This window comes from Haemaphysalis longicornis, unplaced genomic scaffold, assembly GCF_048455015.1.
Source record: "Haemaphysalis longicornis isolate Haplotype H1 unplaced genomic scaffold, Haemaphysalis longicornis Haplotype H1 scaffold_12, whole genome shotgun sequence".
In the NCBI taxonomy this organism is placed as follows: Eukaryota; Metazoa; Arthropoda; class Arachnida; order Ixodida; family Ixodidae; genus Haemaphysalis; species Haemaphysalis longicornis.
In genome coordinates, this window is record NW_027526225.1 from 111,603,745 (window position 1) to 111,630,893 (window position 27,149).

At 47.5% G+C, this 27,149-nt stretch overlaps 3 protein-coding genes across 3 annotated transcripts in view; 1 reads left to right on the forward strand and 2 right to left on the reverse strand.

Annotated features, from left to right (window-relative positions):
- Nucleotides 1-1,801: 1,801 nt before the first annotated feature.
- On the forward strand, nt 1,802-9,220 carry LOC144163263 (uncharacterized). The gene is made up of 4 exons (XM_077694142.1): nt 1,802-2,384; nt 3,222-3,345; nt 4,779-4,937; nt 5,923-9,220. The coding sequence occupies exons 1-4, from the start codon at nt 2,193-2,195 to the stop codon at nt 8,256-8,258; spliced, it is 2,811 nt and encodes a 936-aa protein (XP_077550268.1). The 5' UTR covers nt 1,802-2,192; the 3' UTR covers nt 8,259-9,220.
- Nucleotides 9,221-9,273: 53 nt separating this feature from the next.
- The window catches only part of LOC144163264 (WD repeat-containing protein 76-like), a 37,994-nt gene continuing 20,118 nt past the window's right edge, over nt 9,274-27,149 (reverse strand). The window contains exons 12-14 of the mRNA XM_077694143.1: nt 26,803-26,952; nt 11,550-11,606; nt 9,274-10,949 (exon numbers count right to left, since the gene is read on the reverse strand). Coding sequence (XP_077550269.1) covers nt 10,694-10,949; nt 11,550-11,606; nt 26,803-26,952 — 463 coding nt within the window. The 3' untranslated portion in view covers nt 9,274-10,693. The remainder of the gene's footprint in view (nt 10,950-11,549; nt 11,607-26,802; nt 26,953-27,149) is intronic.
- On the reverse strand, nt 13,974-16,760 carry LOC144163266 (uncharacterized). Its single transcript, XM_077694145.1, has one exon. The coding sequence runs from the start codon at nt 16,646-16,648 to the stop codon at nt 16,115-16,117; it is 534 nt and encodes a 177-aa protein (XP_077550271.1). The 5' UTR covers nt 16,649-16,760; the 3' UTR covers nt 13,974-16,114.

Sequence of the window (27,149 nt, forward strand, 5' to 3'; positions counted from 1 at the left end):
CTTGGGCTCACCTCGAGATAGGAATGTTCTTTAGACATTAAAAAAATTCGTTTCAGTTCAGAGACACAATAATTGGGAATCTATATGTTAAAAGAAAGCACGCACAGTTATGCTTCAAGCCCTGCCTTTTGGGCGAGTTAACGCAAACTCTGAAAGAAAGCGTTGACCCGCCCATTAACCTGCATACACTTCCGAGAAATCATGTTCACACCAACAAAATGCAGCCATAAAAAACTGTTGCAACACAATGACCGCACTGCAGACACTTTTTGCTGAATTATATCTACGTACAAAAACAATGCCCAACCATGTGCACGTCGTAGAACACAGAACACAAATCGAACGCACCCGTCTTTTCTTTTAATGGCGCGTGAATTAAGAGTCTGCTTTCCGGGGGTGGGAGGGAAGGCGGGGGGGAGAAGACACCCAGAAAAAAAAGAAGCTTTCCTGTATTTTAAGCCGCAGATATCGGCCAGGTTGTTACAAGCTACCCTCTAACTCGCGTCTGGGCAGCGCCTCTTATCTCATCCTGTCCGATACGGCATGACCATTCTAACTTCAGAACTATGGAACACCAAACCCATTCGCGATAAGATGACAAGGCGCGGGCGCGCAGTTTAGATTGAACAGCAAAGCCGGCAATGCTACTTGGTTCTATTTATTTTTTAATGAGCGAAACGCTTGCAATGGCGGCTGCAGACAACGCATGTATTTCGGTTTGGCCTTCCACTGCTTCATGTGAAAATCGACTTGCATTGAACACCGCGGAGTTACGTCAGATTTTTCGGAGCTATGAAGCAACGCTTGGCAGTAGTTTCGCCGCAAATATACGTTTTGGAGCAAGACGGGGAGGAAAAAATGCTTAGGGCGCAGCACCTCCACGCCATCAATCGATGTGGTAGTATGTACGCCATGAAAGGCAAGAAGCGCGTACAGTTGAGCTTGCCTTCTTTGTGAGCAGGTGCGTCGTGATGACATTGGATGGATTGAGGAGAGTCACCGGAGGAAACGTCCAATGAAGTCGCAAACCATCCTCGACTTGGGGCCCAAACCTAGACTCATACCTGCTGCACGAAACAACAAAAAATACCTTGATAAGTATACTGAATCGACGTTCCAGCAGTAACTAAGGCAATCATCAAAAAGCGGCAATGCCACCACAAATTGATCTTGCGAGCAAGTGTGTGCGTGCCAAAGACGCGTTTACTTCTACTAAAACTTTGCGTACCTGCACAGCTGGGATATATTTGCACATTAGTTTCCACTCCAAGACGAGTGACATGTCTCATTAACTTCACGTTACATGCGCGAATTATTTTGAAAACAGAAGAGTGCAATCAGTCGGCTTTTAAGGAATTCACTATAACTTGTACAAAGCTAATTTGCTTACCTGTCGTCTTTGGAGAAGGCGAGAAACTTGGTCGAACTGTACCGCCCTGTGTTGCTGCACCACAGAGCTGCGCAGGAGTGGTAACACTCCTTCCTCCGCTGCCACATATTTAGAATACATTCGAATGTATTATAAAATGCAGCGAAACTTTCCGCCCGTGGAAGCGTTTAGGCAACCCGCGCAACCCTTCGCACGCCGGCTCGCTCTCGCAAGTACCGAACTGGCCCGCCGTGCGCGCCGAGAGAAAAAAAAAAAAATATTGGCGCCGGTGAGCTGTTGCGCATGCGTGAGGAGGCGCGGAAGCGTTGACGGTGTGGAAAGAAAGAAACACTGAGGGAAAGAGAAGGGCCACGCCGCAGCACCGTGCCGCTAGGATCGCCACAATTTCGGAAACCGAAACTAGCCAAAGTCGCCGACCAGTGGTGACGCTACGTGACGCAAGCCTGATCAACAAGCATCGCTTGCCCATTACGCGTCGTTATCAAGCAAATGCGGAGGCGTACGCAATCAACTGAGGCGGAGAACCGTCATTGACGCCCCGCTGGAACGCACTTCACGACCGCCAGCATCGTCGCAGACGGCGAGGCGCTCCCTCACATCGACCCGATCGACTGTGTACATAACGGTTTCGTGACTCCGTCGCTGGCATGCACACCGTATTTACGAGGGCAGTGAACGTCAATCAGCCCGTTAACGCGTCCCAAATGAGCGGCCTCGCCGAACGAAGCTGAAGGATAGCCTCGTCAGAATCGTTACGATGTGAGAATTGCCCCGCGCTCGGTTCGGGGTCATCGCAGTGAAAATGATGGCTTCGACGAGGGACTCCCTTCAAAGGAGCGATGACGAGGAGGAGCTGGTGTTCGATCAGACTGGGCTGCTAACGAACAAGCTGTCGTCCCGGCATGGCGTAGTGTCCAGGAGTCACGCCGCCAACACCGGGGGCCGCCTTACAATCGCGCGGACTGCCAATCTGTGTCTGTCGTTCTTTGGACTGGTGAGTGAACAGCGCCCAATGTGCTGTTGCGCAACCGTGAACAGCCTCCCGGCTGGTAGCAGCTGCGTTGAGACGGAAGCCGTCCCCCGAGCGTCCGAATTGTGGGCGATAACTGTGCGATTGTGTACTTTGTCAGATGGCTTATGTCAAACTTTTTTTTTTTTTTTTTTTTTGCTGTGCTCGCGTTTCAGTAGCAGTTCGTTGCCAGTCGACGGTAGATCCCAGACGCCGAGTGCAGTTCGTTATCTTTCGACCTAGTTTTGTCAGGTAATGCGAGATAAGTTTCCTTACGGGGGATTCCGCGAGTCGATTTGGGGCGGTAACCAAATCCTGCGAAAGGTCAACAGAATTGACGTGAGAAGAGAGCGGCTCCAATATCTCAGCATCCAAAGTATTCTCACTGGCATCTGAGATGACCAGTTTATTTTTAACAACTCCCCACGTGACAAGAAACAAAGAAAAACGACTTGACGAAAAAAATTAGTAACTCGCGTGTACAAAAGAACAACACAAAACAAAATTCACTAAGTTAATTGAGTCGTACGTGAAATTTTCCCGTAATTAAAACTACGTGCAAAAGATGGAGAAAAAGCAAGACATACAGCATAAGTCCTGCGTATCATGTGGCAGCCTTGCCCTGCATCTTGGCATTCCTCATTTTAGTTTGAACTAATTCAAAAAAATGCAAGCTTAACTACGCTAAATTTACTGCATAGCTATTACGGAATGTAAATCTGTGTTCTTGCATCGATGCTGCCTGAAACGCGCGAGGCGTGCAAACTAATGGACATTGCCAGTGGTGTGCCACCCCTTTAAAAGAAGAATGTGATTTTGCAGGGGCTCTGTTTTGCCATACCAACCGCCACCATCCAGGACCTCCAGAAGAGGACCAATGCAGAGGCCAGCATAGAACACATCTACACGGCACGCTATGGTGGCTATATATTTGGCTGCCTCATAGGTAGGCTGTCCTTGCTCTTACTTTACGATGTTACAGCGTGTGTCTGTGGTATTGCTGCAATTAGTACGAAATCGTGAGCACAAAATGAATTATGTTTACATCTTAATGCTTACATCTCTATAATAGATTACCATTAATCGATGTTAAAGAACGTCTGCCGTGTCATCAAGCATGCTGAAAATGTATTAAAGATGCTAGCTTCGGAAAAGAACACTTGTGCGCCTAGCATGGCAGCATTTGATGCGAGATCTGATACTACACAAACGGTTTTTGCCCCTTGTGCTGTTTTTAAATGCAGCCTGAGTTTAGAGCTAGCTAATTTTGAAGCAGAAAATGTTTGAAGTCCATTGTGTGCTTGCTTAGTCAAATGTTCTGGCCTTTTATCACTTCTCTTTCTGTCATAACCCAATTTCGAGATTATGCATTTTAAAGTCATAAGCCCGAAGCGTGCTCTTGTTGCACCAAAAGAAAGCATTCGAGCTGCTACTTCTCTGTCTCACCACTGCTGTGCTGTGTGTAAAGTGCTATACAAAGGTTTTATCAGGGTATACAATCACTGGTGCTGTGATGCACCAGTGGAGTTGCCTAATCCGAGTGTTTTCATTCCTTTTTGCCGAATGGCTGTTAAAGTGCACTGCTGCCAAAGGTGTCAGTAGTTCAGCTTGTGTGAGCTTCGACTTGACCAGTATCCTTTGTTGTCAATACTACCTCAACTGTAGCAAGAAATTCGACATCTCGGCATATTATAGCTCCATTCGATTCAGACGCGATTCCCTGCAACGCCTGCACCGTTCCAAGGTGGGCTGCACCAAAGCGCTCGATTCGCCACTACAGGAATGGTGCCGTGCACCGTGTCGCTCGATTGCTCATGGTGCAGCAGCGGTGCCGCCGCGGTGCAGAGAACCGCTGCACCTGCTATGGAGGAGGTGCAGCGATTTGGTGCCGTGAGCATTGGGGCGTTGCGGGTTGGCAGGCGGCTACCGGCAGTTGCAGCGACCGCGTGAAAATGTCCGTCTAGCTCGAAGATACGCTGGACGAACTTAGCGTTGCCGCTGATGCGTACGACACAACCCAGATGGCCGTAAACATCCAGTTGTAGAGGACGACAGGCGAGGATGATTAGCAGACAACTATGCCTGCACCTCGCTCGATCGTAAACACGCAGGGGCGCTGCTGACGATGCAGCCGTGATGCACGGCACCGCAGAACCACGCTGCTGCACTGCACCGGCACCACAGAACTTTCTCTGCAACGTTGTCGTGTACCCCTTCTGAATGGAATGGAGCTTATGTACGAACAAATACTGCGAGTTTCAGTGATGACTTCTAAACCAAGTTTGCCTAAAGCTGCTAATCAAAGTGCACCGTAACCCGTTACAGCTGCCAATGTGCCTGCAACCGTGTTCTCTTCTTCCTCTTCCTCTGTGAGCGCAGGTGGCTTCCTGTTTGACTGGTACAACCGGCAGTTCCTGCTGTTCCTCAGTATTTTCGCCACCTCCATCGGCATCATTGTGATGCCCTTCTGCGCCCAGCTGGCAACACTGATGGCCTGCTCCGCCATCACGGGCATCACCATGGGCTTCTTGGACACGGGTACAGCGACGAGAGCACAAACGTCTCTACCATGCTTGCCTTTTTGAACAACAACAAAAAGGAGCTCCTGCCATCAAACAAATGCTGGCAGGGCTACGAAAAGGTCACTGACGTAAAACAAAAACCTGGTGCGCTTAAGTGTCCTCTAAAGGTGTGGGGAAGTAAGTGACCAGGTGCAAGCAACGCAAATGATTAAAGGGAATCCACTTTGATAACACAGTGTGAAACTGAATTTCAGCTATGCTTCAGCTAACCATGGCAGGTTGACAGGTTTGTGGCACGATTATTTCTATTGGAAAGGTTATGATGCTTCTAGTAATATTACTTTTTTTTGCTATGGGAATCGTTTTCCCCGCCTGCACTACTTCACATTTGTACAGTTTGAAGGCTCAGGAAATGTGGGTGACTGATGAGTGGTTCTATGCACTAGAGCTGTAGCTTGGCTCCAAGGCACTCTGTATTGAGGGAATTAATTGCAGTATGTACACCAAGTGCCCACTTCCATGATAGCCTTTTTTTGTTTTTTACGGACTTAAGAAAAACTGAGAACAGCACATTTCCGTACAGAGCCAGCAAACTTTAGCATAACAGCAGAAGCACTCAACCAAGCGGCCACTAGGTTTGTTTTCTCTCGTCAAACCTCAATAGCCTGTGTTTTAAGACCAGTGCTGGTGGACTTCAGTGATTCAATGTCTATTTACTTAAACCCCTGGTCACACTGCGTAATTCCAAGGACTTGTAACTTATCGTACAAATGATGCTTATCAAATAATTAAAAGAACTTGCATCAACACAAACATTCCTTGCATTTCAGCACATACATGTGCACTGGCCGTGCTCAGCAGCTTCATCCTAGTGCAGTTGTGCTGTGTGTTTTGTGTCTCAGACATGACGGCTCATACGAGCGTTTGGAATGCTAGTCTGATTAACCTTGCTTCTAGTAGTGATCGCTGCATTGAGCTTGCACCCCTTGTTCTTGCTGCAGGCGGCAACGTGTGGTGCCTGGACCTGTGGGGCCGCCACAGCGCCCCCTTCATGCAGGCGCTCCACTTCTGCTTCGCCCTAGGAGCCCTAGTCGCGCCACTTATCGCCGAGCCGTTCCTCTCGCCCGCCTCGCTGGGCGGCATCTCCTCCTCCACGCACGGCCTGGCCAACACCACCCTCGCGCCCGCCAAGATCGCCCACATTCCGCCCATCGGGATACACCACGGCATTGTGGTCACCCACCCGCACGCCACGCCACACTGGATGCATGCACCGCCACCCGCCGGGGTGTCGCGACCGCGGCGGAGCGCTGGGGAACAGGACAATAGCACTGTGCAACTCCCGCTGCCTTTCGCCTCAGAAACCCCTGAGGAGAACAACACTAGCAGTTTGAATGAAACATCCGCACAGCTGGGTGAAAACTCGACCAGTGCCGAGTCTAACGACACTTCAAGAATAGAAGACAGCGGTGGTAACCAAACACAGCCCACTACGAAAGCCCCGAGCACGACCGCAGCGCCCAAGAAACCAACCAAGCCAATGTATGCCGAGGGCGCCAAAGAAGCAGACAAGTGGGACCGAAAATCACACAAGCAAGACAAAGTAGCTGTTAGCACAGCAGCCCCAAATTCAACTAAGCCTGCCAATGCAACATCGTTAAAGTCCAATTCAACAGTTGTGAAGACTCCTCACACATCTAAGACAAACCAAAGCTTGGTACTGCCTGCTGGAGGGCAGACCAATGCATCAGCCATCTTAGGTGTTGCTGAGGGTAGTGAGACATTGGATACAAACAAGACATCAGAAATTAGCAACGAGACATCAGGCGAAAACATTATTACACCTGCAACAATGGTGTTAACTGGTTCTACAAAAGTGGCGGGAAAAGAAAATGTGTCACAGGAAGCTACTACTGTCAAGTCAATACAGGTAGCCTCAACTGCAACTCCAAAAGCAGTGACAGTAGGTGTCTCTTCATCAAGCGAGAAACCAAGTGGAAGTCCAGTTCCAACCACTAGAGCAGTCAGCTTTGCCACAAACACTGTGGTAGGCTCAAGCCCACCAGTTACAGTCAAGTCTAGTCAGTCTTCAGAAGATGTTCCCATAAGTGAGGCCACAACTAAAAGTGCACAATTCCTTACAACTCGCCGCAGTACGAGTGAACCACCAAAGACTGTTGAAAGCCTGCAGACAGCTCCCCTATTGAGCAATACGCCAGACATGAATCAGCCAGCCACTGAAATGCCAGAGTACTACATTTCTCAAAAACCGACAAATTCAGGCCCTCAAGATATCGTCCCGAAGGTGACGGTACCCACACTTGTGCAATCTGCTGCTCCTGAAGTAGACGTCCCCGAAAAGCCCAACGTAAACACTAACCCTCCATCACTCATTGAGCCTACACTGCTGGAAAAGCCACCGACGACGACAGCAGAGCCAAGCCTGACCACATGGATCGCCCACAAGTTCATGGAGAACCAGATAGGAAAACTGGAGTTTGTCTACGCCATCCTCGGGGTGTACCTCTTCATCGTGTCCGTGGTGTTTCTCGCGTTCCTGTGCACGAATCCACGCGACTCTCGCTCCCAACAGGAGGAGCACGTCAAGGCGCCGGGACCGTCGAGCAAGCGCAGTCTAGTCCTCCTCAGCTCCCTCTTCTTCTTCCTCTACATGGGGATGGAAGCGGCCGTCGGGGAACTGCTTCAAATCTACGCCGCCCACCCTTCGGGCTCCGTCCTCACGTACGTATTCTGGGGAAGCTTCGCTGCGGCACGTTTCCTCGCCATCCCCATCGCAATCAAGGTCTCTTGCCGAAACATGCTTCTCGGCGACTTGGGTGTCTGCTTCCTAGCCTCCGTCCTCCTCGTCGCCGGAGCCGACAGGATGGAGTCGCTGCTCTGGACCGGAGTCGGAGTCCTAGGCGTCGGCATGGCTTCTGTCTTGCCAACGTCCTTGGCTTGGCTTGAACGACACATGCGCGTTACGAATCGCACCGCTTCAGTCGTGCTGCTCGGCGCCGCCTTTGGCGAGATGGCGCTGCCATTCCTAGCCAGCCACGTCATCGAACGGGAGCCCGCCGTTTTGGTATACGTAAATGTTAGTGTAGTCACGTTGTGCTGTCTTAACTTTGGAGTCCTCTGGCTTGCGGCCGCGAAGCGTGGGGAGAAGTATGCGTCGGATGAGCCTGACCGCTCGCTCTACCAGCTGGCTAGCTTGGACGACGCGGACGACCAAGCCGACTTCACCCTGCTTCGACCACTGTATGCCAACGGCGAGAACGGCCTGCACTACAAAGAAAAGCAGAGGTTCTCGCGGGGACTGAGTGCAACCTCTTGAAAAACGTTTCGTTTGTAATCTCGCTTCACTTGATGCCACGATCCTCGAAAGAGACTTTTCAGTAGTTTGGCAAGCCATTTCTGCATCTACGTTCGTGCCGCGATTGACACTTGACGAACCCCCGAGCCTGGCAAGTTACGCTAGTCGCCGGGCTTGGCCGACTGTGTAACTTTTACGAGCTTGCCGCAAAGTAGCCTAGTTGCGGCTTGATGGTGCGTTTAGGATTTGAAGGGAGCCGTTTAGGTTCGCGAGGGTCAGCACGCGTTGAAGGCCAGTTGACAGTGAACACTTCAAGTGCTTCTGTTGTTAAACTGGGCTAGGCTTCTGGAGGGCCACCTTATATTGCAATTTGTCTCATTGTTCAAGTGCAATTTTTAGGTTTTTTTGCCTAAATGACTGTTTGAAAAAACGTACCTTGTGTGAGTAGTTTAGTTCGTTTTGTTGAAGTCGTGCCAATAGTCTGCTGTGCGCGTGAACTTTTATGTTGCTAGTGTGGGACTGCCTAGCGTACTTTTAATTGTACTTTTTATTGTGATTAACTACCTAGTCAACCGCTCCATTCCACGGGATATTGTGTTTATAATCAAGAGCTATGATTAACATTTCTATTTCTCGTCACTGTTTTCGTCAGAGGTGATCTACACAAAGAGAGCGCGAGTTGTATGTTCCTGCCATGCCTGTCTTTTTTCAAAGAGGCGTGTCCAGTCGTAAAGCACTCGTTTCTTTCAGCCTCTAGCCTGTTGATCTTAGTTTCTTCAAGCCACAAGCAGGGTCTCTTTTTTGATACAGGAAGTCGTCTAGGCCGCAGTTATCGCAAGTCCTGTACAGCTTTTATCTTGCCTAGCCCTCCTCCCAACGTGTTTCTGCTCAACAAGCAATGTGTGGGCACAAGTGTGAACAATCTCAATGGTGATGCGAGGCGATAGTAAGATATAAAATAAAAAGTCGACAAAGAACAAAAATGGTGTCTCAAAGTGTGCATTTCAATGTTCAGTCACGGAAGGCACAGCATAAACACTAAATCGGACATTTACTGTTCACTCGAATCATGTCAACTGAAAAATACAAAGAGTGCGCACGTTTCGCAACACAACTCCAGATAGAAAACATTACTGTTACCTACAGCAGCACAGCTGTTTTTTTTCTAAAAAAAAAAAAAAAAACCTTAACTACTAACACAAGCAGCAGTAAGGAAATACAAGAACTCACCTTGTGAAACCCCATTTGCAAGGGCCAATACGGCCTTTTTATAGCTGTTTATAGCTCTCATAACAATGGTTCACATTGCAAGGCTTTACATATACATACATTTATAAAGAAAGATAACTTGCTTCATACAAAGCTTACATGACCAGCCACACTGGTTATCACACCAGACTTCCCAATTTACCTGTGGGATACTTGCACTTTTAGGGAAGTAATATGCTTTCGCATCATACTGCTACACTCCAAGCACTGCTAAATCTTGTACAACAGTGCCAGTCACAAAAAAATCGCAGGCGAGCAGATCCAGGTGTTATCCTACCTGAGATTACGGCAGCCATAAGTTGCACAAAGACTGCAGCTTGCCTGGTTAAAAAAAAATATAATGAACGACAAAAGTTGAGTAAAATATAAAACTACAAAACATTCAGTGCCATCAAAGCACAATGTCCACAAAACATGGTGCATAGGTACGGTACACAAGACACTGTTCCATTCTGCTTCCACAAATGAGCGGTGCCACAGTCAAACAATGCAAACAAAACCAGCTCCAGTAACTGGGAAAATGATAACTCCTTTTGTTATGTATATGAAACTCCTTTTGTTCTGTATTAAAAAAAAAAAAAAACGCAAAACATAACTCAAAAACACAAAGCAATAAAAGCACACTTGGAATGATCTGTCACACTGGTATCAGAAAATATGGTACACAAGCACCGTTCGCAACGTACTTCGACTTAATACCCGTCACAAAATGTGGTAAACCCAGAGTTTGTTTGCACAGCAAAGTTAACAACCAGATCTCCACTAAAGACCCAGTGCTTCTCCCCTGGAATAGCTGACATATATTGGCCAGAATGAGCGTTCTTAAGTAAAAACCCAATGTTTGCCCCCCACCAATACCTGAACCACCTCTAGGTAGAGGCAATGATCTTTCCAACCATCTAGTAATTTGCTAATTAGAGCTGTCAGTGGCAACAGCCCCTTAGTAAATGCATGGTCAACTCATAAGCTAAAAGGAGTTTTCAAAATCAACCCCGACGACAGCAGCCATGTTGATATGTTGGACAACTGTGGGTCTGTCTAGTATACACGTTTCACCCTGAGATGTTCCAGCCGCCTCTGGGTCGGCACCCCAGACACAAGCCGACCGTCAAAGACCCGATCTTCACCGCGCAAACAAACCACTACTCCTCGGAAGAAATTTACGCAAGGGAAAACGCAAGGGTGTCCTATGGCTCGAGGAGGACGTGCACTTTGCCGCTGGAGTTGCCGCCGGCGATGACCAGGCGCTCGGGGTGGACGTCGATGAGCGAGCAGATGGAGGAGAGGCTCTCGGCGGTGATCCGGCGCTGCAGGCTGCCCCCGCTGGAGTAGACCTCGATGCGGCGCGGGTACTCCATGCTGCCCACCAGGAAGAGCTCGTCGCAGCCGGGCATCCAGACCGCCTTGAAGGGCGTCAGCCACCGGCCCGTGTTGTTGTTGTGCCTGCACAGGTTGCACGAGGGAGGGCAAGCAATTGGTCTCTCTTGTTCTTTGCCAGTCCCGAAATACCTTTTCCTAAGGGAAAATTGACAAGCTTAGAATACACAATATCTCTCTCTCTCTCTCTCTCTCTCTCTCTCGAGAGAGCTGTTTTGGAGGCAGGACAGTCCTGCGCAGTCTAAAATGACAAACTAAGAATACACAAGTAACAGAGTGCACATTTGCACACTGACAGGTGCTACAAAGGCAGCCTGTTGCCAAGAAAGCCATGCTAGAGTCACAACTGAAGCCAGCAAATAGTACCAGGTGTTTCAGTGGACACGCAAAATACTAAAGAGAGAGAGAGAGAGAGAGAGAGAGAGAGAGAGAGAGAATTGTTAAACAAGCAAGCAATCAGCGATAGTGGAAGAGTGGGTCTAGGTGGAGGAAATTTTCGTTGCTACGAGCCGTGCTAATCAAAACAAGGCTTTCAGAACTCTGGAGCAACTGAGACTTGAATGGTGCTTTCTTCTACTGCTTGCGCATACTGTTCATGCACTTTTGAAAGTTCATGTCTAAAGAAAGAAAGAAGAAAGGAGCTAAAGACAAAGGCAGAATGCTTACTTCAGGACAACCTGCTGTCGCACATCCTTTTCTGTCAGCTGGCTACAGTCGAAAATCCTGCAAGAAAATTTGTGACACTTAGCTTCACACTAGAAACTCCGAGCAGCACTATTTAATTACACAAAACACCAAGCTCATTCTAAAATTTACCAAAGGTATCTGGGTCAATGCATAACATTTTTTTCACACCAAATACCATATTTTTTAATGAATATGCACAAATGGATGTCAACAAGGAATAAAACAACATAAGGAGGGGAAGGACAGGCAGTACCGTAGACATGCTAAATATCACACCACAAGTATCTAATTCATCATCATCATCATAATCAGCCTGTCTAGAAGCCTCTCCCATGGATCTCCAATTATCCCGGTCCTGTGCTAACTGCGACCAATTTATCCCTGCAAACTTGATCTCATCTGCCCATCTAACCTTCTGCCGCCCCCTGCCACACTTGCCTTCTCTAGGGATCCACTCTGTTACCCTTAATGACCAACGGTTATCTTGCCCTCTAATTACATGCCCTGCCCCCGTCCACTTCTTCTTCTTAATTTCTACTAGTATGTCCTTAACACGCGTTTGATCCCCGACCCACTCTCTTCTTGTCCCTTAATGTCACACCTATCATCTTCCGTTCCAAATTAAGCTACTAATTAACGCAATTAACGCCCTTGTGCAAGTGCTTTGGGAAAACATTCGGAGCAAATTCAGCTTGCTCAGTGGTGGTGGTGCCAAGGTTCCTTCGAGAAGTGTTGGGAGACTACACAGCTTACACAAGAGATGGCACTGTTAATGTAACACGGCAAAAATTCTGCTGCGGTTACCACCACGATGGCCGGGAAAAGCGACCAACAAGGTGCCATTGCTTTGCACGCGACCTTGACTCCGTTCCACTTGATAGCAGCACTCAAACCACTCTGGAACAACAGAGCGCGCAGCCAGCTACGGCTCACTTTGAGAACTCCAAGCAGCCACAACGGGGCACCCAGCGGGTTGAATTCGAGCCACATAAGCACACTTGAGGCCAGCTGTGGTAATGTTATAGTCCGGAAACAAGAACAACAAAAGACGGAGGCACACAATGTAAAGGAGGTAGTGAGGACATGCAAGGGAGTGAGTACGGGCTGGGAAAAATGGGGGCTTTGGGTTGGCGCCACCAGTCAGCTCCGAGTGAGCCTTTTCAGCTGCCTGGTTAACCAGTAAGCCCTCCAAGAGGCCAAGAGAGGCAGGCACTGGGTATTATTAAGTGCAGAGCACTTTAGGGGCTCGCCTTGCCGTCGTCGCTCGCTCGCTCGCTGGAACCAAGTAAAGCCCCACAGCATACCATGGTAGCGGCGTCCCACAGAGGTATTGAAAACCAAGTGGTTTATATCATAACGGTTCAGAATTCGTGAACCGCTGGTGCTTGTCATACATCTCTCCGTTGTTGAGTGCAAAGATAACTACAGGTACATTTGAGGCAAAATATACGCAATTAACCAGCAGCGCCTCCGTTCATTTTGTTATGAACGTTCGTTGGATTGGTCTTACTTAAAAAAAAAGGGGGGGGGCACGGCAATGCTGGCACGTGCGGGAGGAAAAGCAAGCACAAAAAGAATAGAACTTCCGCTGGCCTAGTTTCAGGCAGGGGCGCACGAGCGCTGCGAAGGCGGGAAATTTGAATTTCGCTGGACAAACCTGCGCCGAATTAATCAGGAGAGGAATGAGACAAGGCGGCGAAGAGCGTGATGGGTGGTAAGAGTGAGCAGATAACGGCGCTACACCCCATTATGGCGAATCACTGCTTTGCACTTCCGACAGCTTTCACATTGAGTGGAACGGCTTTAATTTTTGTCCATTACATCCTGGCATGCTTGCGGGAAAACTTTCAAGTGCACCTCCTCTCTGCGATATATGTATTTGGATGCTGTGAAACTTGGCAGAAAAAGGGATAAGTGGTTGTACATTGTACGCACGCTTCCCCATTGTCTGCCCAGTTGCACATTAGGGGACAAGCATTGGTGTTTTCTTTAAAAATAGGACGCGTGTGCATGTGGAACAGAGCGGGTGCAAAAGCTTTATTGAAGAATGGAAACTCATACATAGGGTTCTTCATTTTCGGGTTTTATATATTTTTTTAAAATCAGAGTGAAAAATCAGGTGCTATTTTTCAAAATGATAATCGAGGAGAAATCGGATTTTCTTGTAAAACCATTCCGAAATTCGGGTTTTTTCAGGTTAAATTAAGAAATGTACTATGTAATACGCTCACTTTATTTTATCAGAAGGCATCACGAGCTTCTTAACTGTAATGCATTAAATTTGGTGTTTGTTTCAAGCTTCTAATTGAGGGGACATCAGGTTTTTTTTTTTGGCAAATACTCTCCGTGATTCGGCACTTGCTTGGAAATGAATCAGTTCTGACGACAGTAAAGAGCATTGAAAACCTCCTAGAAATGAAACGCTTTATTCACGAAAAGCTGGCCATCGATTTTTTTTACACATCCTCGTTTACATTCAGTATCACCTGCATGTGCAACATGTCGGACTCCATTTGAGACCTGTCTGATCGTTGAATGCATCTCAGCCAGGAGAAAGTTCTCGCGGCATCACCGCTTCCGTTAGCTACGCACAACAATGTCAGTGCCACACTTGCCACCCTGCAGTAGCAAGCGGTAGGGTCATTCCAATACTCCGCGAGTTCGAAAGCTGTGTGTGTGGGGCTTGCTTCCAGCAAGTACTGGTTGAGACCGGCGGCGGAGCATCACCACCCAATTATGCAGACCACTACTTTTGAAAAGGTGCATTCCGGGAGAAATCGCGTTAAACCCGATTTTCCTGAAACACGTTCAGGCTGCAAAAATCGATCAAAATCGGGTTTTACTCGAAAACGAATAATCATGAAAGGAAGCTTCAAGGAACCCTACCCTTTTCAAGAACAGCTCAAACAACTTCAAGGCAGAGTTTACTTAAAGGGGCCATGCAGACAAAACACAAGTTTGGTTCATTCGAAAGATTGCCTCGTTAGAATCATACTGACACCACTTTTAACGCGGACTTCGCTCAAATAAGCTATATAATTAGGAAAAATGGGAATGGCCATGCGGCCCACTAGCTCATTTCCCACAACAGGACCTGCTCAGCTGTACGATTGGCTGAAGCCGGCAAAAACAAACGCAAATTAGGCACGGCTTATAAGCTTGCCGAACCAGCTTTTTGCGCTTAAATGTAATGCAGTCATTTTACAGCGGTAAGAATGGTGGGGTCAACAATAAAACTTACAAGTAAACATAGAAGTACCGATGGGCACTGCTGTTGCTACTGGGCACACTATGCTTGTTTTAGCTACACAGCAGCCCGCCACTTAGGAGTTGTCTTACAAGACACTGGCCTATTGGCGTAAGCGGCAACATCTTACGTGACCCTGTATGTCAATCATACCCCATGTTTCACGAAACGGTTGCTTTCCACCTGAACAAAAACAAGCCAGGTGCAAATACAGTCAAAAACAAAGCAACTGCAGACAACGGTCAGCAGCTGACTATGGTGGCGTCATCTGGGAGGACTGACGGTAAGCAAGGCTGCAGAGCCTAATGACGCACTGGAAGTTTGTTTGAATACCCGCCCTCATGACTTCATAGCAGACGTCAGGAAAAGACACAATTTGGCGGGAGAATCAAAACTTTAACCTAAATTGATTAATTTCTTAAAGAATACGGCATCGATTGCTGCCAGGCAAGCGCTAAGGGGAACTAAAAAACACGAAATCTTTCAAATAAAACAAAACTTGTATTCTGTCCGCATGTCCCCTTTAAACAAAACCCTAGTTCCTTGTCAGAGCCTCATGCAGTTACAAAAAAGTAGTGTCACACCATTTGCTTTAGAATAGCTACTGCTTGCTGCTTCTAACACAGAATGACACAAAACTCGTCCCTGTAACAAAAACTTCTTAGAGGACACAGAATATACAAACTGTTCTTCTACATTGTACGCCCTTGAAAATAACAGCTAATTTATTTACACAACACACCCCTCCTTAGAAGAGCATTGTATACCGACAACTCTACTGCCAACTAGTTAAGGTACAAACATGATGCCGTGTTTAAAAGCAACTGCGCATTTCCGAACATTTCAACGTTAGTGTGAACTCGCAATAAAGGGACATGGAACTCAGCAACTTGACACTCCGAATAGCAAAAAAAATGTAGCCCAATTGTTGACATACGCGTACTGAAATGCTGGCTGAAAGCAGTGTCCCCAAACCTACTTCCCAGCACCAAAAATATTGTGGGGAAATCGCCCAAGTCGACGGCAAAAGTTCTCACTATTGTTGTAGTGCTTTCACACAATGGCCTACACCACCTTAGGATCACGCGGCAAAAAGTAGGTGGTTTAGTTCCTACCCCCCCCCCCCCCCCCCCCCGCCTAAAAAAAAAAAAGCATGTTTCAGCACAAGGTTTCGGTTGGCAGGCGTAGCAACACGCGCTCTTGGAAGGTCTTCCCAAAGCAGCCGGGAATCGACGCGGCGCAGTTTCGACCTCTAGGCAAGCCGCTCACTAGACACTCGTCCATGGGCAAAAAAGTCTCAATTTCTCAGCATTTCCACGGCGTCGCGCAGTGCTCTCTCGACGTGCGCTTCGGTCACGTCGCACTTGCGTCGTTCCTTGTACGCGTGCAAAGTATCCACCATCAGGCGCACTGCACTGCGCGTCCACTCTTCCTTGACGCCCAGCAGGCAGTGCCTGTAGGCCTCGACCTGAAGCCGCCGGTGTCGCGTCTCCTCCGACAGGTCCCAGAGAACGCGCACCTCACTCAGTGACAGACGGAAGCCCGCGCGCGTCCAGCGCGGCCGGCCGGTGACGAGCACGCGACAGCCCTTCTCGAGCTCGCCCGTCACGCTGCCCTCCGCGTACGCCTCCATGTCGTCGGTGTCGTCGTCCAGGGTGACGAGCCACGACTTGGTCTGCGCGAGGTACTTGCACAACCTGACCGTGGCCACGGCCACCACTTCGGGTACCCGGAGGCCGCAGTAGAACGCCGGCCCCGGCTCGCAGCGCGACCGGCCGCACTCTTTCAGGTCCCTGAAGCTGAGCATGCTTCTGCAGCGCCGGCATTCCATGTGCGGGATAGATGTGTCGCGTCAAAACGGAAACTCCCCGCGAAAACGAGTGAACACGCACCTTGGAACACGCACGAAACAGAAACGAGCTCGCGCGCGCGCGCGAAACTAACCGGCCACACTCAGCGCAGAAGGCTTGCCCCGCAGAACGCAATCTTTCAAGCACGGCGTGGTGGCGCTAGTTTCGCGCGCCAATTCTCTGGCCGCACGCCCGGCACAAACAATTTTCCTTTTTAGTTCGCACGCGACGTGCAAATAAAATTCATTCACTGCTATTATGATAAATATAAATCTCTTCGATTTGGCCTGCACTTTCTGCATGAATTCAGGATGAGTTCAGCCAGTGCAGCGCAAGCGCCGCCACTACAGAACCGGTCCTGCACTTTTGTCGTCTGCTTCTGCACCTCCTCCCTAGGAGGTGCAGGGAAAGCCGTGAACTCATCCTGCACTCTCTGCACCGTCGGTAAATCGAAGAGAAAAGTGCAGGCGCTGCGCGCTGCACTCGAAAATCGAATAGGCGAGTGCTGCACTACCTGAATGAGTGCAGCGAGTGCAGCAAAATCGAAGACACCGAATCGAAGTGAAATCCGAATCGCGGCGGCGCATAAACCATGCTCTGTGTAAGGCGCCTAAAAGCGTAAAATTAGCTCTGTGTACGCGCGCGCCTGTGTGTGGACACACGTGCATTGCCTAACTTTGTTACAAAAATGGCCAAATTTTAGACATGTACAGTCACGAGCAAAAGTTTACGGACCACAAAGCAGCAATTTCGGCCGCACGGCAGGACGGGGTATTATGGGCGGTATTTTGGCAACACTTTGATAATTATACATCTCACATGCACACCACCGTTTGTGGGCTGCTACCAGAAGAGAAATAACCTAAAAGTGCCATTTTCATGATCCGTAACTTTTACTCACGTCTGTACGTTCTAGCAGTGCTCAAAATGTTTTGTAAAATCTGTTCGATTGTCTCTGTTGGGCCTGCATGTGCAAGCTTTGTCACTTCAGCATCGACACGAATTTGAGCAGGTTATAAAAAAATGACGAGCTGGCGGCGTAGGGCAAACAGGACAGGTCTCGGTGTCTCGAGGCGTGTCGGAGGGCGAGTGGTTGTCGGAGGTTGAGGGGATCACAGTGCAGTGACACAGTTATAACACGCTGCCTATGCCTATGTGGACCTGCATTTGAAATTTTGAGCAGGTGTACAAGAAAAATAACTTTAAATGACCACTGTTCAGCACTTCAACATTGGTCATGTCCAGATGCCTGGCCCTACCTCATTTATTAGTACTAGACTTAAGGTACTCTGGACAGGCTCTTTGCTCTGCCAGACGTGCTTTTATTCAGAGGCAAAAAAATGGTATTTGACGAATAATACAACACAAGGTTCCCGTTGACCTGGCCACCTTCGTGAATAATTTGATTGCGAACAGGCAAATTTTTTAGAGAGAAAAAAAAATTGCAGTACATTTTTTCATTGACGGCATATAAGCATGACCAGTGAAACTGATGCGCCCACTTTTTTTTTTAATTTTAATAAACATGTATGAATACCATATAGGATGTACAATAAAGATAAATGATGCATTTGATTTTTTCGACAACCGTATTGACTGCAGTGCTGTTCAGAGGAGCACGATACCATAGCCAAACCAGACCAACTAACCAAAACTGGATAATGTTTCGAGATAAGCTTCAAGAAATAGAAAGCACTTGCATACCAAAAATAAATATCAAATCAAAAACCAATGCGTCTTGGTTTACAAGGGACGTTAAGATTAGTTTAAACAAAAAAGAAAAGAGCATAGCAGAAGGCTGCTGGAACAAATTCTGCCACTGATTGGGAAAAGTATAAATTGCTGTCTGCTACTTTGGAGGAAAATATCAAAACAGGTAAAAACCAATACATATTTCAACGAAATTCTCCCTAATACGTCAAAACGTAATCCTAGAAAATTCTGGTGTGCGGTTAATCCGAAGGAAAATCAGGCAGTACCTACCCTTCCTGACGGAAGTGGAGGCGCTCTGTCTCTACAGCTTGTTCAGAGCTGTTTAAAACGCACTTCAGTGGCGTGTTTACGGCCGAACTTCCCTTTGATACTCTCGTACCTCTTCAAACCCTTGTTATCCCTAATACTAATGATCCTATAGCCATATCCAGAAATGGTGTAGTGAAAGCAATTGACTGCCTTCCCCTCAGCTCTAGCCCAGGGCCAAACGGCATTAGTACAAAGCTCTCGAAAATGACTGCTTACACGTCAGGCGCTCTATTATCACCAATTTTTCAACAGTCATTAGACACAAGTAGTATACCAGATGATTGCAAAAACGTGCATGCAAAACCTGTACTTAAGGGGAGGGTTTAATACTAATCCAAACAATTTTCGACTTATTTCCCTAACTTCAGTTTGCTGCAAGATACTGGAACATATTACATTCACTCAGGTCATGGCACATTTAAATGCAAATAATTTACTATTAGAAAATCAACATGGATTCAGATGTAAGCAATCACGCCAAACCCAACTGTTTGAATTGGTAACTGATCTTTACAGATCTACCCACGTGTCCCTTTACACAGACGCAATTTTCATAGATTTTTTTCCAAAGCCTTTGATCGCGTGCCCCACAGTTGACTAATGTTTAAAGTTCAGCAGTTACAACTTAATGACAAAACTACTCACTAGATAAAAGAATTTTTGACAAACCGGTCTCAATCTAAAACCTTCATCAGTGCATATCCAGCAGCTGCTGTGTTAAGTTGGGAGTCCCACAGGGCTCAGTTTTGGGTCGCCTTCTGTTTCTAATCTATATTAATGATATAGCATCTGGTATTAGCTCATCTTTACACCTCTTTGCTGATGACTGCGTTCTTAATAAGCAGATAGCTAACACTGATGATGTCATTAGTCTACAGTATGACTTGTGCAAATTAATGGAATGGTGCAACAGAAGGCAAATGGGGATTAATGTATCAAAAACCAAACACGACTTTTTCTACCCTCTTAGATACTCCTTCCAATCAGTATTTTGTTGGAAATGGTCGAATTGAAACAGTCTCCTCATTTAAATATCTGGGTATATTTTTTTACTGCCGATCTGAGCTGGAGCACTCACATTGAATACATCACTAACAAGGCCCTCAAAACAACTTGGATTTCTTAAACGCCGCCTTGTTCAAGTTAAAAGCAATACCAAAATGCAGGTGTACATTTTCTTAATAAGATCCACATTAGAACACGCTTGTGTTATCTGGCATCCACACTAAACGACCTTTATTAACTCCCTCGAAGCCATGCAGAACAAAGCTGCAAGATTTATCTTGCATTCCTACTCTTCTGATATAAGGGTATCCGCTCTGAAACGTTCTCTTGATCTGCCTAATTTGGATGCCCAAAGGAAATTTTCGCCCTTGTCGTTTTTTACCTCCCTTTACTACTCTGAGACATCTTTCAGGACACCCAATATTTTGCCGGCTACTCACATTTCCTCCCGATCCGATCATGCACACAAAGTACGACCGATTTTTGTGAGAACCAAAAAAGTATCAGAACTCCCCCCCCCTGCTTTATCAATACAGGAATGAAACTTGCTCCCAGCAAGTATCGTTCCTCTAATAGAATAATTTTCATTTCAGACCGCGTTGCACTCATTTATCACCCAAAATATTGACCAGTAGGCCTTAAAAACTGCTTTTTTTTGGGAAGAAAAAAAAAAAAAAAAAAAAAAAAAAGTTGCAAAATGTGCATTTTTGTTTGCAGTTTCAGTTCAGTGTAATCTTGTAATGCGCACAAAGTTTGGAATTGTTTCATTTTATTGTATCTATGCATTGCAATGTGATTACAGGTGATTTTTATGTTACAGGTTGTTTTGTTTGCACCTTATACGTAACCCTGTTGCAGTACTAACTTATTTGTGTTGATACATGCTCTGTTAAACAAAAAAGACACGAGAAACAGCAATTAATAATCGGTGTACTTTGTGTGTCACTCCTCGTTCAACTGTGATATAGTGTTGTGTTCGTTTTTACCCCCCCCCCCCCCCCCCCTTGTAATGCCCATCACAAGCCGTTAGGGCGCTAAATAAATAATAATAATAATAAAAAAAAGCCCATGAAGCAGAATGCGACCACTTCTGGTCTTCGATTTAGCACACTTTTGAGTGAAAATTGTTCATAAGACTGCCAGTATATTGTTACGTGACAGGACTATTTCAATATTGTTGTGGCACAGTGAATGGCACGGGCTACATAATAAGCAAATCTCGCTACAAGCAGCAGACGATGAAGAGAAAAAGAACGGGGGCTCGCAAAGCTCACCGATGATTGTCAACCAGGCCCTGCACATAAACCTCGCTTCACCCCCCTTTCAATCATCGAGCATCAGTGTAACAGCTTTGGTCGAGGTGCAAGGTTACAATATCAATTTTTTTGTCTCAGCAGGCAGACATAGCGCTATTATCTGCTCCACGGCGGTTTTGCCGAACCTACTGGGGCTGCTTAGATGGTGACTTTGTAAGCATGGCAACTGCTAATTATCTACGATAACGAATGAAGCAGAGCTCCCCTCGGTTATGGAGCCATCTTGGCAGTCACTTGCTGTATAATTTATTTTTGTACAGTTGTTTTGAACCCAAGCTTTTTAAATAATACATTCCCCATAGTCACTCATGTATTGGCAGCAGATGAAATTTACGAAGATTTACTACTCTACTGTGAAAACTTCATTAGAAGTGTGTGAATACAGACAAATCTCGGTACAACGAACACCACATTAACGAACTTTTCAGATTAACGAGCACTTAATAAATCCCACGCCGACTGCTTATAGTTTTAATGTAAAATTATTTCACTACTACGTACTTCAGAATAGCGAACTTTTCAAAATAACGATCGTTTTATTTAGTTCCGTGCCATGTTAACAACGCCTCAGTACTACGAACTCATGTTTTCAAGGCCGGAGATTCTTAGATTTCCGTTAAACAATCGCGGAAACCGGAGCCGTATGATAGCAGACGACACGGCAAAGCGCAGCGCAGAAGAGGACGTCTTACAACTTGCTCCGCGGAATGCGCGAGCCGATACGAGAGAGAGAAAAAATAAGGTGAGGACAAGGGGGAAAAATGAAGCATGGGTGGCATCCTCCGTCCAGAAAGCCGCGGCCGCGCTATTCGCACCCCACCTCGAGTTTTTCTACATTCCGCCGCTGCTCGGGTTGCTTGCTGGATCTTCACGGATATCAGCGGAGCTGACCACAGACGACAATCTTCAGAGCATGAGCATTCAGGATGAAGAAGGCAGCAAGGACGGCATGAACGACGATGCCTCTGAGGGTGCCGCGGTAGCACTCGAAGACTGCGACCAGCACGTGACGACTGCGGATGTGCTGGACAGCGTACTACAATCGCACATTCCCGGGGAAAACCGCGCGGCCACGGAGTCAGTCCACAGGAATATGGAAGAGTTGTAGTCCTGCGTGCTAGGAAGTTTGTGCTGCACGCACCAGAAGAAAATTGCCAACTACTTTAAATAAACGTACATTGTTTCATGATCACTTGTGCATTTTTTCTGAAAAATGACTTCAAGGATGCACACCTTACAGGTAGGTCATTTTAGGCATTGAAATGTTATTTGTTTTGCGATTTTCGCTACAACGACCTTTCAGAATAACGAGCAATTTTCCGTGGTCCCCTGAAGTTCGTTATATCGAGATTTCACTGTACTTAGCAACGTCTTGGTGATCAAACATGGTATATTATTTTCCAAGATATGTTTACTATAAGAGCTGCTGCTTCTAACACTGCCAACATATCCAGTAATGTTGGCTTAGCAGCAATGTATTATGCTGCTGGTGCATTAACGATGACACAAAAGATTCTGGGTGAGGTACGCACTAACAGCTTCGCTGTAAAGCAGCCAAGATATTTTGCAACACCCGTGTAGGGCACTATACACAAAACAGGACTGCTCAAGTTGTCCTTCTTGTTCTGCTTTTTTAACCCAGCCCGTCTCCCAGTGTGTGCATTTTTGCCGGGTAATACACTACCTGGAGGAATATGCTCTCATCTTGGAAGTTTTCCTCTAGGTTAAAGCTCCCCAGAAGTACAAAAATAATTTTGGTACAATGCAGCATTGGAAACAAGAGAGCAGCCCTCCCACCAACGTCTATTTTTTATACAAAAAAGCACTCGGGTGTAATGAACCTAAACACTTGTGAAAGCTCTATTCTCACCTGGAGTTTAATGTCCTTCCTTCTTACTTGCACTTCAAGAGGACTGCATCGATTTCCTCAAAATGCTTCATCTCCTTGTTTCTTAGTCTAACAGTAATCAATTCTTCAGCACTGCCTAGAAGTGACTTGAGTGAAGACACTCCAATGAGGACGTCATGCTTTTCGTCAATGAGCACCAAGCGTTCATCTTTTTCGTGAAAAAGATTTCTTACTCTCGTGTTTTTGTTTCGCACTCTTCATGGTTTCTTGTTCACTCTTCACGTGCTCGAGGTTGCACTGGCGAGCTTCTCGCACAAACTTCAGGAGAAGAGCAATGATTTCCACTTTGGTGACATCACCTTCGTAACGTATAAGGTATGCCTTGGTTTGCCACGTAGCAGTGACACTAGTAATGCTCATTGAGCTCCGCTGTTGCAAGGCAAACTTGTTCTCGCTAAATCCCCTCTCGCAGTCCGCGTTTCCATGGGGAACACACAGTACGGCTTTTACAAACCTCACCGGCTTTTCGTGCTTGTGGTCTTCAGAGCTGGCTTTTTTCAGAGAAAATACCCTTTCCCAGTACGCAGTTAAAATTCCTTCCCTGTCCCAATCACATGCTTCACAAACCAGTCCATCCCATTCGTCCATCAAGACAGACACTTCACTGTGGGCAAGAACTTGCGGCAGTGCACATGCAATGTGTTGAAAAGACACTGAAAATGATTTATGTCTTGGGTTTAAAAACTTCAAGTGCTGAAGAACAGCAGCAGCGAGAGTAAGTGTTCAGCCCAAGCACTGTAGAATGAACATGCACGGATGTACATGCTTTTTCTTTCGCAAGCAAGCCAAGAACATACCGTATTTACTCGCATAATGATCACACCCCTGAAGTACGTTGTCCAAGTTCGATTTTTTTTTATTTCCCATGCAATGAACGCACCCTGAACTAGCCGCAGCAATATGTCGTATGTGTGCAAAGTCTAGCTGATGATGGTCGTGTGTACCTGTTTCCTTCCCGTTCGAAGAGGACATGGATACGTCATTGCGGCAGACTGGCCGATATCGGTAAGCATGCGTTCAATATTGACGAGGAAGAAACCCTCACTAAATGCAGATAACATACACACAGGACAAAGAAAAAAATGCGCTCAGGTTGCTGAGTCGGAAGCCATGACTGTTTCGATGTCCCGCACTGTAACAGTGGCAGCCATTTATTGGTCCAACTGTTGTCACCTCCCAGCAAACTCGTACCAGCGCGTTCGGCAATTCATGAAAACACGACATTTTGCGTCCCTTCGCAAAGCAGCTGGCGGCGGTGTGCAGAGTTTTTATTATGTTTTTATATATTATTTTTTATTAAATGCAGAGCATTTCAGTAACTCACGATGTCACCCGCGTTGACGTCCGTAGTCCGCACCGCACCCCTCCCTACTATATATATATATATAAAAAAAAATACTATCCGGCGCCCGGTTTCGATCCCTCAACCCTGCGGGCGGAACGGCAATATACATGGTGCTCTACCCACTGCGCCACAAAGCCGACACAGAATGGGACGCTACGAACGCGCCTTATATCGTTGACTCATTCAAATTATTGCTGACGAGCGCTCTCTCGTCAGCAGTTGCCACAAGTGCACACATTAACGTAACGCAAACTACTTAACGTCGTGCGCCCCCGGGAATGCTCTGCATTTGATCGTGCCCCTCGCGAGGGGAATGTTTCACTGCGTCTTCTCTCGGTCGCGGGACCCGTGGCGCCATCTGGCGGAGGCGCGGCACAACTCGTAGCACTTTCTTCGAAAAAGCGCCTCGAAAGCGCGGCAAATATAAAATAGGGATGACGCGCTTTTACGTTCATGAGACCTATAGTAAAAATGTTTACCCACAACTCGCTTCCGTTTTCTGTGCTCAAAAATGTTTTGTGAAAAATTTACCCCGCATAATGAACGCACCCCTAAATTCACATCAAATTTTTTGAAGAGAGAGAAAGAGAGAGAGAGAGAGAGAGAGAGAGAGAGAGAGAGAGAGAGAGAGAGAGAGAGAGAGAGAGAGAGAGAGAGAGAGAGAGAGAAAGTGCGGTCATTACGCGATTAAATGCGGTAATGCCTGTTCAGTGTCTTGTCCTACCTTTGGCTTCTGCAGCCACATTGCAGATCCACGGATGTCCATAACCTTCAGCTCTGCCCCAGCTTACTGAACGATTCTTGCCGCATGAACCTCCGAGAATTTGCTTTATCAGGAGCACCATTTCCTCTACAGTATGTGCAGCAGTGGTTCCTGACTTCGCAATCCTTAACACAACTTTTCACCACTCTTATTATCTGCTTTCTGGCAGGTGGAACTTTATATTTTCCCACAATTGCTAATTGAGCGATCAGTGACCAAGACATCGGCCGTGGCCTGTTTTGATTCTTTTGATAGCAGGTAGCGCTATCTTTCGACCGCTCGCCGCGCCCCATGCCGTGGGGCCTGTTCGCTGTCGAACCTCCGCAACCGGTCAGCGTAGGCTTAGCGCCGCGGCAGATATCTGATTGCCGCTTTTAAAATCAGCACTGGAAACAATCCCCAGGACCACACTAACTCGCCATTTTTCACCACACTAACATCTACTTTCTTGCATGTAAAACTTCTTTTTCGCGATCACACTGATTTGGAAGAGTGGCGACAAGTTGTGGCTAAGGTGGTCTGCGCCATTCGCGCCGCTTTACGGGCCGTGCAGGCAGGCGCGGCCGGCGTGTGCGCGGACTGATTCCGATGGCAGAAAACGCTCCACGATTTCCTGCTTTATCCATGTCTTGCAAACAACGCGCGGAATCTACAAATTTAGCTCAGCGATCGTCGTAGTTGATCAGGAGGATCGGGAAACGAGCCGCAGGTTTCGCTTCAGCCATGGTCACGCGGCGTCTCGCTAGCTGCGAGAGCGACGCAAGGAACGCAAGTCAGCTTGGCACCAGCTTTGGAGAGCCCACTATTTCAGCAAAATAGCGTGCGCACTAAACACAAACCAAAGCCCCCGCCTCCCCCTCCTCACCCCCCTCCAAGGACGGCTTGGTTTCTGCGCATGCGCAGTACGGCGCCCCAAGCTGCCTGGGGAACCCAGAGCGTGGTTTCATTGGGGCTCTGCGGCGCAGGATGGCGCAGATAAGCAAGTTTGGCGCTCAATGGCGCAGCTGTTCCACCCCTGGGTGAATGACCCATAGACGAACAGCACCTACGCCGGCTTCATAAAATCCTCAAAGACTACGCCGAGCGCCTTTTCGACACTAAGAGGCGCATGCTTTCGCTTCCCGTCAGCACCACCTCCCAACGTCGGCAAGCCATAACAGCGGCGCGCGCGCTGTCCGAGAGAGAACAACTCGCCAAGACTGTTTTCACTGCAGTGCACCCATCCGCCTTTCTCTGAGACCGCCCGGTCGAGCTGACCGCGTAGCAAAACAACAGGGGTACTCGGGCTAAGCACCCCCGTCTTTTGCCACACTAAAGGACGGAACACAAAGCATGCTCTCAGCAGCCGCCCACTTCGCGTCCCTGCGGCTGCATGAAACGACCGGAGCATGGCAGCTACAAGCGGAGGCAACGCCGATACCTAAGCTACCGGCGGCTGTCATTAATTAAATGAGGAGCCCGAACTTAACAGTAGCGTTACATTCGTTGCTTCTAAACCACAACACATCACTGCTGCCTCTCTTGCTTGCAGTTTATCGTGACACAAACAGTGACTGCAGCCACTGCTCGCGTCTCGTTTGATCAGCGCTTGACTAACAATTTTTCAGCAATGCAGGCATCTTTCGGCACCGAATCAACGCTAATCAGACTTTCGTTTGAAATGAACTTGCAGGTTGCCCTTCAGTGTCCCTTTAAAGGTGGGGGGAATAGGACAGAAAGCAGCAACGGAGCTTACACACAGCAACCTGGGGCACATGCAAAGTGAGGAGACGTACCGCAGGGTGTCGTCAAACGAAGTGGTGACGATGTTGTTGCCTTCCACGGGCGAGAAGAATGCGGCGGAGCAAGACCGATGGTGCTGCAGCGTGGCAATGGGCGAGGGCTTCTTCTTGCTCAGCATTCGGGCGTCCCACAGTTTCGCCTTCCTAGAGATTAGTGGCAAAAGGGGAGAGCGCAGGACGCATACGTCACAGCACTGCGTAGAGACGTGAATCGAGAATTCTTTCTAGGAAGCAAAACAGTATGTTAGGTAGCCCGTATATCTCGCAGGCCACCATGGAACTGTACAGTAGAACCCCGTTGATACGTTCTCGGTGCATACGATCTCCGGTTAGTACGCTCC